Here is a 12,318-nt window from a genome sequence, read left to right on the forward strand (position 1 = left end):
AGTTCATGATTTTTTTTCTTAATCCCCTTAATCCCGCCGTTATTGTGGGCATTCCTCAAACTCCATCTCTCTTTTGTCCCTACTTTTCTTACGTTCATGTGGCCTCCACTTACACACCATCCTGAAGACTCTCAGATATCCATCTCCAGTTCTGCCGTCTTGACAATGATTAATCCTTCTCTCTCTCAGTGCCCTCAGAGAAACTCTTAGGTGACCTGGTGCCAGGGCCAACTGCAAGTCCAGATAATGAACACGGTACTTCACTCTTCCTGAAGGAAGGCACAGCATACAAAATCTATCTCCCTCTGTATATTCTTTGTCTTGTCTCCTGTGTGTCTGGTAAGAAAACCTCCATTGCATTACCGTGTTTAAAACACTGTCATTTTCATCTTAGGCTCAGCCTTTATCCCGGGATGCAGTCACAAGAGATGTCTACTCCTTTCTAATGATGGCACTGTCCTCACCACATGCCTACATTTCTCAGCCACTGAACTTGTTCTATTCCTTCACTTTTACCCAATCCATCCTAAAGGCGTATTTTTTTAATTGTGGTTTTAAAAAAAAAGCCACACAGCATAAGATCTACTCTCATAACAACTTTTAAGTGTAGTGTACAGTATTAGTAACTGTAACTACAATGTTGTACATCAACTCTCTAGAACTTTTTCATCTTGCCTGACTGATATTTTACACCCACTGAAGAGTAACTTCCCATTTTTTCCTCTCCCTGGTCCCTGGCGACGATCATTACTGCTTTCTTTCTGAGTTTGACATTTATAACTTGCATAAATGGATTCAAGCAGAATATGTCCTTCTGTAACTGGCTCATTTCCCTTAGCATAAGTTACTTGAGGGTAATCCATGTTGTAGCATATGACAGGATATACTTTCTTATGGCTAAATAATACTCCGCGGTATGTATGCCACATTTTCTCTATCCATTTGTCTGTTGATGGATATTTAGGTTGTTTCTACCTCTTGGCTACTGTGAATTGAATATTGCAATGAATACAGGACTGCTAACATTTCTTTAACATCCTGATTACAGGGATGCCTGGGTGGCTCAGTGGTTGAGCATCTGCCTTCAGCTCAGGGTATGATCCTGGAGACCCAGATCTGGTCCCACACTGGGCTCCCTACATGGAGCCTGCTTCTCCCTCTGCCTGTATCTTTGCCTCTTTCTCTCTGTGTGTCTCTCATGAATAAATAAAATATTTTTTTTTAAATCCTGATTTCAACTCTTTTGGATGTATATGAAGCACGACTGGTGGATCATATCGTAGCTCTAGTTTTCATACTTGAGGAACCTCCATACTGTTTTCCATAGCAGCTGCACCATTTTGCATTCCCACCAACAGTGCATAGGAGCTCCAAATTCTCCATATCCTCACCAACACTTGTTACTCTGTTTGTTTTTTTTTTAAATGTCCACATAACAGCTGTGAGGTGATATATCATTGTTTTGACTTGTATTTCCCCAATAATTAGCAATAGCGAGCATCTTTTCGTACACCTGTTAGCCATCTGTACTGTCTTCTTTGGAGAAATAGCTATTCAAGCTCTTTGCCCATTTTAACTGGGTTATTTATTTATTTGTTTATTTTTGCCATCGAGTTGTAGGAGTTCCTTATATGTTTTGGATATTAACACCTTATAAGTAAAATACATGTTTCATTAATATTTTCTCCCATTCTATATGTTGACTTTTTTATTCTGTTGAGAGTTTTCTTTGCCGTACAAAACCTGTTTATTTCTGCTTTTGCTGCCTGTGCTTTTGGTGTCATATACAAGAAATCATTGCCAAGGCTAATGTTATGAACTTTTCCTCTTTATTTTTGCCTGGGAGTTTTATAGTTTAAGGTATTATACTTAAGTCTTTAATCCATTTTGAGTTCATTTTTGTGTATGGTATAAGATAATGGTCTAATGTCATACAAAGAGGCATTTAAAAAGCTCTAATTTTATATCTTATTAAGTATACATACATATGTAGTAAAACTTAAACACAAATTAAAGAATAAAAATTCAGAATTGTGTTTACCCTTCTGGGCGGGGGGGAGTTAAGGGAGGAGACAGTGCTGATGGCAGCTATATTACTTTCCTAAGTTGGTTATGCGTACCTAGTATTCCATTATATGTATAGACACACACACACACACACACACACAATTTTATAATAAAATGAGAGTAAAAATGTTTATTTTTAAAGAGTAAAAAAAATCCCTATACTTTTTTGTTAAAAAAATACTTTTTTAAAAAAAATGAATCTAATACCTTTTAAATTTTTTTTAATTCCAAAACATCCCTGATACACATTTTAGCATAATAACTTAACTCTACTTAAAAGGTTCCAGCTCTGATGTAAAAAGTCTAACATCCATTGGGTGGAGCACTGCCCTCTATTTTTAACCATGTAGATAAAATTCTATTGACAATTAATTCTACAAAAACAATTCATACAAACTTTATTTTTATTTATTCACTTCTTTCTACCAAATCTCACAATGAAATAAAATTCAAAGATGACTTGCTACACAAACTTACTGAAAAAACAATGAACAAAGAGATCTCTATTCTCTGACAGAAAATCTCTAGTCAAGAACTATTATTGCCAGTGCCTGAAGGTGGGCACTTGATCAGGACTGCATCATGATCTATGACAAGGTTTCTCAACCTCAGCACTACTGTTATTTTGGGTCAAAGAACTCTTTGTTGTGTGAGGTTGTTCTGTCATTGTTGGATACTTAACAGCATCTCTGGCCTCTTCCCACTAGAAGCCAGTAGCACAGTAGTCTCCAGTTGTAATCTTCAAAAAGGTCTCCAGTCATTGCTAAAGGATAAAACCGCCCCCCAGTTGAAAACCACTGCCCTTTGTGAATGACACACCCTAGAGAGAGGTGCACTCAGCAACAGCACCCAGAAGCCTTGACAATGGAAATACAAATTATGAACAAAGTGCTAAGTTAAGCAATTTACACATTAGGGGAAATAAATTTATATCAGTATAAATAATGTATTATTATTTCCTTGAATACTATATAGCTACATGAAGATAAAATAAGGAAGGGCACCTGGGTGGCTCAGTCAGTTAAGCATCTGCCTTGAGCTCAAGTCATGATCCCAGGGTCCTGGAATCAAGCCCTGGCATCATTGGGCTCTCTGCTCAGTGGGGAGTCTGCTTTTCCCTCTCCCTTTCCCCTCCCCCATTCTTATACACTCTCTCTCTCTCTTTCAAATCAGTTGCCTCCCTGATGTACTCCCTTCAAAGTTCCAAAAGCATTTCAGTTGAGATGTTCAAAGCCTGCTCATCTTCCAGTTTGCCCCATTTTCATATATGACATCTCCCTGGATCCAGCTGCTCATGCCATAGGATCAGAAGTGACATTTTCCTCATCCTTATTTTCACGTCTAATTGTTTATCAATTCCTATTTATTACACTGGATCTCTCAGTTCAGTCCACTGCCTTCAACCCTACTGGTACTACCTACTGCAAGCTACCATCATTTCTGGACTGGGCTACTTACTTTAAGAGTTTTCTAACCTGTTTCTTTTTTTATTTTTAAATATTTTATTTATTTATTCATGCGAGACACAGGAAGAGAAACAGAGACACAGGCAGAGGGAGGAGAAGCAGGCCTCATGCAAGGAGCCCAATGTGGGACTCCATCCCAGGAATCTGGGATTGCGCCCTGAGTCAAAGGCAGACACTCAACTGCTGAGCCACACAGGCATCCCTCTAACCTGTTTCTATGTCTACTCTTGATTCTTGAGATCCTCTCCATTTTTTAACTAATTTAAAAATAGTATTCAGATCATGCAACTTCCAGTGTAAGCTTTCAGTCACTTCTGATTGGACTTAATATGCAACTCCCTACCATGACCTACTTGACTCTGTTGCTTGGACACCTCCAAGTGATTTTTCCCTTTTACATGTTTCAACTATGCTGGCCTTTACTCTCTTTCTCAGAGAAGCCAAACTTCTTACCACTTGGCACATGCAGTTCCCTGTGACTTAGAAGGATCTTTCTGTCATTCAGGCACATCTTAAAGTGAGCATCCTTTGATAGAGACTTCCCCTGATCCCTCAAACTATAAATGACATGCTATATAAATTTTTAACATGTATCCTATCATACAACTCATATAAAACCCTTATGAGCTTGATATCATTTTACAGATAAAGAAATTGAGGCTTAGGGAGGTTAGTAAGATTTCCAAATCACAAAGTAACAGAACTTGAGCCATGGCTCTCTAATCTCGGAGCTTGGTCTCTTATATACCAACCTTTCACAGTGTAGTTAGACCAAAGATGGTAGGATATGTTTTATGAACTACAGCTTCACTCACTTCATAAAATTTTGTTCACCCACTAGTCTGCAAGCATTCTGAGGGTAGAAGCTGTGATTATGACCTCTAAATCTCCAAGGCATGTGATACTAAAAAATCTGTGATGAAAGGATCTAAAGAATAACAACAACAAAGACAGAGAGAGAGAGAGAGAGAGAGAGAGAGAGAGAGAGAGAAAGAAACACTTAAGGAAAAATAAATGCTTTTTTTGTTCAGGATTTTTAACAAAATAGGGGATCCCTGGGTGGGTCAGCGGTTTAGCGCCTGTCTTTGGCCCAGGGCGGGATCCTGGAGCCCCAGGATCGAGTCCCACATCGGGCTGCCAGCATGGAGCCTGTCTCTCTCTCTGCCTGTGTCTCTGCCTCTCTCTCTCTCTATGTCTATCATAAATAAATAAAATATTAAAAAAAAAGATTTTAACAAAATATTTAATCCCCAAAACAGCAGTGACATAAAAGCAATGACAAATATTAAAGGTTAGGACAGAAAAAGTCGATAAGGAAGCACGAGCACGTTGGTGTTCAGTCACCAGTGGGGGTGACCAAAGCCATCAGAAATTACATCAGTGCGTAAAGAAGGTGACCATGACAAGCAAAATGGCACTTCTGCATTGGTCTCTAACCACAGACAGATATGAAAATTTCCAATGAATCCTTTACAAGTTATGAGTGAGGTGTTCTTATGAGATGAAGACATTGGAGAAAAGAAAACACAGGTACGGAACAATTCTGCAAAAAAATGGTTTGTAGTCACCAGTACTAACTAGCCTCCTTGGTTTCTCAAAAATTTAAGAATCCAAGGATGCTTTCTATGATCTTTCCAACTTTACTCCCTCCCCCACCAGCAGTGTCAACTTCATTCATCTCCTATTTTCTCTGCCAAAAGACAGCAGGATTTGGAATTTCTTCCAATGTTTTTATAAGTAAAGGTTGGTGGATCCTATCAAGGTGACAAAAGTTCTGTAGCCAATGAAGGAAAAATAAAGATGAAAGATTGCTGAATCTACCCGATTGTCTGATAAGTCAATTATTTTATATCTGATATTTTCATTTTTAGCTGGAAATTCCAGACAGCATCCCTTTCAGTAAAGGAAAATTTTTTTAAAAACTATTACTCCACTGGAGGAAAAAAAAAAAAATTCTCCAAAGTTGTGAAATTAACCTCTTCCTTCATTCACACATTTGGTTCTATTTTTACAGTTGTACCAGAAGTCTAAAAGAAAAAGCACTGAAAGTCAATCTCAGGTTTCTAAAATGTCTGACTGTGCATGACCCAGTTCTCTTCAGCACCTCCCGGAAGATTCAGCCAATTTTTATTTCGGCAGTGCATCAGTGTTTATCATTTGTTTTACAACAGTGCTGCATGTTCTTGAAAATTGACGCAGATGAATTTCACCCATCGTTTACAAAAACTCAAGAGAGACAAATGGCCTTAAAAACTAAATTCGCCACTGAGGCATGGTTAATTTACTAAAACAGCATTTCTTTTTTTCCCTCTCAGTTCAATATTTACTTCCTTACAGTGGTAACTCCATCCCCACCCCCACCAATTTGTCAAGATCTGACAAATTTCCAGCTTATAATTAGGCATTATGAAAATTCACTGTGGGAAATCTATTGCTAGACAAAAGCTTTTCCATTCAGTTTGCTTTAAAGGAACACTGATGACTTTCACCTTGGGAAGAATGCTAAGAGCAAAATCATGGATGCATTTTTGACCGCATATGTATGAATAAACTGACTTCTTAGGGACAAATACTCTAAGAAGTGATTAAGTCAGACACACCTAGAACAAAATCCTGGCTGTCTCTTATTTGCTGGGTAATCAAAGGCAGTTTGCTTCATCCCTCATTCCTGCCTCAGTTTCCTTATCTATAAAGTGAGAACACAGTAACCCTAAGTGTCATATAGGGATACTAAGGGTATTAAATGAAAAAAAACTATGCAGTACAGTGTCAGGCACATAGTAAATGCTTAGTCAATCGCAGTCATTGGCATTTTTACTAATAACAGAGAAAAAGTACAGAGTAGAGAAGGTCCTTGCCTCCCTACTTGCTGTCATCTTCAGAATTTCACCATCCTCATTATTAATGAAAAAAGTGTCTAGGCAGCTTGCAGACCTGGAAGGCCAGAGCAAGCCTACAAAGTTCTGTCTCTGAGAGACAGAACAAGAGTTCAGATGTCAGGTGGTCTCCCAGGACTAGAAGCCATGCTGCGTAGGCCCAATGGCAATATACCCCTTTCTTAGGGATGAGAGGAGCCCATGACTCTCCCCTCAAATTACTTCTCCTTGCTCTGTGAGGGGAGGCAAATTTCTAATCCCCCATCCTCAAAGCAAGAGGATGGCAAGACAAGCTCTGATACTCTTTTCAGAGAGAATTATTTTGGAGCTGGTAGGGAAGAGCAAGAGCTGGGAGTTTTCAGGAGCCCAAGAGCAAGTAAGATGTCTCCAGGGACACTTTTCCTGGCCTCATATCATCAAATAATCAAAAGAAAACAATGGTCAGAAAACAATCAAGTATGCTCAGACACATGTTTGGCTTTCTGTCTGAACAGAGCTCATCCCTCCTCTCACTCTAATCATTTCAGCAAACAGTTGTGAAGCTAACATACAGTGAACACTCTCTGTTCTCAGCTCTTTGCCAAGTCTTTCCACATGCACAGATGGTCTCATTGTCTCCTATCCTCAAAAAAATCAATGCTATAGTTTATCTTCATTTTTCAGGTGAGAAACCGAGGTATAGAAAGACTAGGAAACCCTCAAAAACACTGCATTGCATGGAGCCAAAATTTGACCCCAAGCAGTCTAGCTCCAGAGTATACAATCTTCACTAATCTTCTAATTCCACTGGCCAAACAACTGGAAAGTTGGTCTTGCTTTCTCTGACTCAGGATTCAATTTTCTGTAATGATATTTCTCTAAAACTTGTATTACTAAACAGATAGGAACCGTGAGGAGATTCTAGGCCTCTTTCATTTAATGTTCAGAATTGGCACACTTAAAATATTGCAAGCCTACTAGAATAGAGTGGGGAGATTGTCACAGAGGTGTGGATGAAACAGCCTGGATCCTGAGTCCCTCAGTCTGGAAGCTGTTTGACAGTGCATGGGCAATCTATGCACTGTGCACTCTACTTCTGCTTGTATTTGAGATTTTCCATAATAAAAAGATAAAAACCAAGAGGAACTTAAACTACAAGCAAGATAGCTGAAGACCTTAAGCCATTTCAGGATCGAGAGGAACATTTGGTTCAGTGACTCAATGTCTCTACTGATAATTACAAAGTCTAGAGTACAAGAACTAAGGGTGCAGGAACTTATTTATCAAAAATTATACTAGTACAAGAATCCTCCCCCATGAGCATTTTACTGTGATCTACATGGGGCAGTGAAGATATCCCAGGAGTTGAATCTTCTGCTCACTCTAACATTTGCTGTTCCTGGAGCTACTGCTGCTGATAGAAAAACCTTTTGCTTCCCTCCTCGTGGCAGGTTTATCTTTCCACAGCCTATAAACACTAAAGACTATTTGCATAGTCAAACTTAAAAATTTCCACATCTTTATCCCTTTTACAGTTTTCCTAAAAGATTAAAAGAAAGAAACTTACCCATTCTGTTGTACATTCCCCCTATGCCAAAGTGTGCTGTGGTTTCAAAAACTAGCCCAGTCCTTCTGAACTTTTCTGTATCCGTTATAATATTAAAGAGCCACAAGGAAGGGAAGTGGTTAGTCAACTTGCTAATTTTATCAGTCCCTCCCACTGGTTAAATAGTACCTGATGCTACAGACCCAAAATCAGTTTTCCAGCTCACTTCTCTGCTATAGCACAACTTGATGAAAACAATCTAACTTGAGGAGAAAGAGAGTGACAATATCTAGTTCGTAGGCATGAGAGACAGTTAATGAATGAACATTTTATTACTATTAATAAGAAGCCTAACAGACTACAGAAACCAGCGATTTTACAAAATGAGGAGGAGGAAGAGAGAGAATGTCTGTCAGCTCCATACTCTAAGCACAGTCTCAGCTGGGTGGGAAGGGGAGTGATTTTTAATGCAATCAGAGGACGTGTGGGAAGTAGCTGGTGGTTCATTTGTTGATAAATTTTCTGTCCTGGAATGAAGCCAGTTTACCGGATATAGAAACTTCCACAACTTGGGGCCCTGGCTCCGTTGATTCTCTTCCTCTGGAGTTTAGCAATTAAAATATAGGAACAAGTAGCAGACGTGTGCCTCTGGACGAGGGAAAATTTAATGTCCTCTAAAGAAGCTCTCAACTGTTTTCTAGTTGTAAATGTCTGTAGTAAATGAAAAGATAATATTGAACCTGAAGACAGATTTTAATGAAATAAAATAATTCTGACATGACAATCTAATTCCAAAAGGTTGCAATATACAAAACACTGTCACCCCAGAACTCTGTACCACAAAATTTCCTGAGTTATTTCAACGTGTGGCATTTGAATTAAATCTGGAGTACTCACTTTAAAGTGTATCCCATCATATCAGGAAAAATCAGATAAGGAAAGGAAAAACTTTGGAGAGCTATTGAATTTATTTTCCACTCCCATAAGTTTGTTTTCTAATTAGAGCTAAGAAAATGTACTAGACTGAAGTGAAGCACCAGTCATGCCTTGTTCTGAGATGCCAGCTACAATTTGCCTTGAAGAGAACAAATGCACAGTTCTAAGCCCTCAAGGTCATATCTTCATACATCTTTAAGAGGAGGAGTAAACAGCTAAAATCAACATTCACACCCTTGACTTTCTCAGTTACATCTGTAGCTTCTGTAGCTTCAAGGAAGGAAGAGGAAAAGACACAGAGCTCTACAGCAAAAAGAAGGAAAGAAAAATGAAAAGGAATCATTTGTTCCTTCTCAAAAATTCACTGCAATATCCCTAGGCTTCTACATTCAGGTGAACCTCCTCAGCCTCTCCCAGAAATCCTACAGCATACTTCATCATCCTCTCAGTAGAGCCCTAGATTATTTCTATGTAATATCTTTCTAGAAGACTGTAAGCCTCTTCAGGACTTAGATACACTCACGATGCCTACCTAGAACATTAAGCTTATCAAGCACAAAGCCCCACTTTTTAAAAAAGATTTTATTTATTTATTCATGTGAGACACACAGAGAGAGGCAGAGACACAGGCAGAGGGAGAAGCAGGCACAGTTGGGGAGCCCAATGCAAGTCTAGACCACCAGACCCCAGGACCACAATCTGAGCCAAAAGGCAGAAGCTCAATTGCTGAGCCACCCAGGCTTCCCAAAAGCCCCACTTTAAAATAAGTATTTCACAATGCTCTTTTGATAACCTAAACTGACACTTAGATTCTAAATCCAAATTCTATACAGTATATTTTTCAAGATTAATAAAGAGCTCCCACACATGAGTATTTACATGTCTCAGAAGTTCTCCAATGCTTTCCCTACTACCCAATGAGTAAAACCAAATTGAAGAAATGTAGCAAGAAGCCAGTCTTTACAAGAAAGGTAGGCAAGTGAGAGACTGGACAATTGAGTGCACATGAAAATAAAATCTAGTGTTAAAACAAGAAACGATAAATCAGATTTATTAGCACATGAGAAAGTAAAAGGAAAGTAAGATTACCTGAAATGCAGATAACATGCTAAGGCAAATTCCAGACCAAAGATATAAAGGAAACATGAAAAATGATTAATATTCTCTTGCAGGAGCTGAGAATTATCCCTTCTTCATAAAAAACTTTAAAGGTGCATGAATTTCCCTTTTTTCAATACTGAACAAGGGAACTAGAAATGCACACTGATAACGTGCTGTGTGTGTAGGTTAAAATACCATAAGCCATGCTGCTGTGACATGATTTTCCAAACGGTGACCAATTCATCATTAAGCTTCTAATAACAAAATGTGAAATTATATGATAGTTGTAGTCATAGAAAATTCAGTGTACACTAAAATAGAATAAAATAGTTTTCATATGTGTAAAAAATTTTGTTTTTAGGCTCAAATAATTATAAAAAGGTGTTTTACCCACTATCCAAAGAAATCATTGAAATTCATGACACAAGAAAAATTTTTCCAGGTGTAGCAATGTCCCTCACATTACAAAACCGTCACATCCATGAGACTGGCCCACTAAATACTAGAAGTAACCCCGGAACATTTGGGCATCCAGAAAACATTCCCACAATTTTCCAATCCTTGCCTTAGAGATCAGGACAGCCCCATTAAAAACCACTACCCTAGACAATCCACTATCCTTGGCAACCTTAGCTGCTTCAGGGGTCAGGCAGGAATGTCAAGAAGTGAAGGAAATCAGGGGGGGATTATGTAAACGAAGAGCACATGCCTCAGCTAATATGGGCCACCATGGACTCTTACCCACCCTGACCTACAGATTATGAGCAGTGCAGAGTCTCCCATCTTTTAAGAGAACATACATCTAGATTTCATTTTATTTTATAAAGATTTTATTTATTTATTTGGCAGAGAGCAAGGGGAGTGCCAGACAGAGGAAGAAGGAGGCTCCCCACTGAGGAAGAAGCCAGATGCAGGATTCAATCTTAAAACTCTGGGATCATGACCTAAGCCAGAGGTGGATGCTGAACTGACTGAGCCACTCAGGAGCCTCTAGACCATCTAGATTTCTATATGAAATTTCATTTCAAAAGACTGGTAACACTCAGGATCATACACAATTGTTCTGCAGGTTAACATGATCTCTAACATGAACTATTTATTCAATTTAAAAAACATAGAAATTTTAAAAACATAGAAACATATATAAAATATATTATGTCAAGATATGATATTCAGTGTAACAAGCAGGTGACCAAGCACTTTTATCTCATTTTGTAAAAACAATTATATATGAATTATATAGGAACAACTCTGGAGTATCTACCAATATGTTAACCGGAATTCTCTACTGATATATATATGACTTCTTTTTTTTTTTTACTTTTCAGTACTTTTCAATTTTTCTAGCATGAACACATAAGGTTTTACAATAAGAAATAAGTCATAGTAAGTATATTTAGTTTTAAAACATTAGAGGATGGTAGCTATGAAAAGCTCTTTGAACACAGTCAGAAAGGACCACAGTTAAAATGTACAAACAAATGAAATTCCTCTCAAATACTAAACTCTGCCCCATGTCAAGCACTGGCTAATGACCAGGTATAAAAATTAAGCTGTCTGCAAATCAGAAGAATGTGCTCAAGTAACAGGATTCATTATCTTGTTCCAGATAATCAGACATTATTTTATCTCCCGTATTAGACAGCCAGAGCCCACACAGGCCAGGATCTAAGAGTGAACTCATGACAAAGAAAGCACTCAAATAACTCCATTAAAAAAGATCCAGGGCTTTAAAAAAGGAAAAAATAAAAATTTCCTATGAGCTAAATAATAATAATAATAATAATAATAATAATAATAATAATAATAATTAGTTAACCTTTAAAATGAAGGTGCCTTAATAATTTAATTACCTTTTTTCTATTTACAAAATTAATATTAGAAGCTGAGTCATGTTTGAATTCAATAAAATTATTTTATTGACTTCTTCTAAGGCTTAAGAAATACTTTATAAAACCCCTCTTCTTTATAAGGCAGTTTTATCCTTCAATCTGTTGAAGACTGGGACCATATTTTACTCCTATAAAAGCTTATTTTCTCCCAAATTAGAAACATTTCAAAGCTGATCCTCCTAGGAACCAAACACGACATGTTAGAAGAATAAGCTAAGATCTTGAAAAATCATACATAATAAGACTGTTTAAAATGCCCAGGTATACACACTAAAAATGCTGCAATCACTTTTGATGTTTTTGGAATTTATAAAAATGTACTACCAGACTATATAGAAAGGAACATTTAGAATCATAGAAATGGGTGTGGAAATGATGATACAATCTCTGGAGATGTTACTTTTTCTTGTTAGAGAGTACAGTCATGCCAGTGCTTACTTTGAAAGGAAAACCAC

The 12,318-nt window shown here is 37.8% G+C and overlaps 1 protein-coding gene and 1 long non-coding RNA gene across 7 annotated transcripts in view; one reads left to right on the plus strand and one right to left on the minus strand.

Annotated features, from left to right (window-relative positions):
* Positions 1-12,318, minus strand: part of HDAC9 (histone deacetylase 9) — a 911,611-nt gene that overhangs the window by 713,369 nt on the left and 185,924 nt on the right. Inside the window, exon 1 of one of the 6 annotated variants that reach the window (XM_072783869.1) lies at positions 7,956-8,049. The exons of 4 other annotated variants lie outside the window; for them this stretch is intronic. In XM_072783869.1, the coding sequence (XP_072639970.1) occupies positions 7,956-7,971 (16 nt within the window). In that variant the 5' untranslated portion in view covers positions 7,972-8,049. Of the gene's footprint in view, positions 1-7,955; positions 8,050-12,318 lie in introns of those variants that run through there. One more of the 6 variants, XM_072783867.1, reaches the window with a different exon arrangement.
* Positions 1-12,318, plus strand: part of LOC140608917 (uncharacterized) — a 44,794-nt gene that overhangs the window by 4,270 nt on the left and 28,206 nt on the right. Inside the window, exon 2 of the long non-coding RNA XR_012010916.1 lies at positions 10,821-11,040. This is a non-coding gene — a long non-coding RNA (uncharacterized lncRNA). The remainder of the gene's footprint in view (positions 1-10,820; positions 11,041-12,318) is intronic.

Source organism: Canis lupus, chromosome 18 (genome assembly GCF_048164855.1).
Source record: "Canis lupus baileyi chromosome 18, mCanLup2.hap1, whole genome shotgun sequence".
Taxonomy (NCBI): domain Eukaryota; kingdom Metazoa; phylum Chordata; class Mammalia; order Carnivora; family Canidae; genus Canis; species Canis lupus.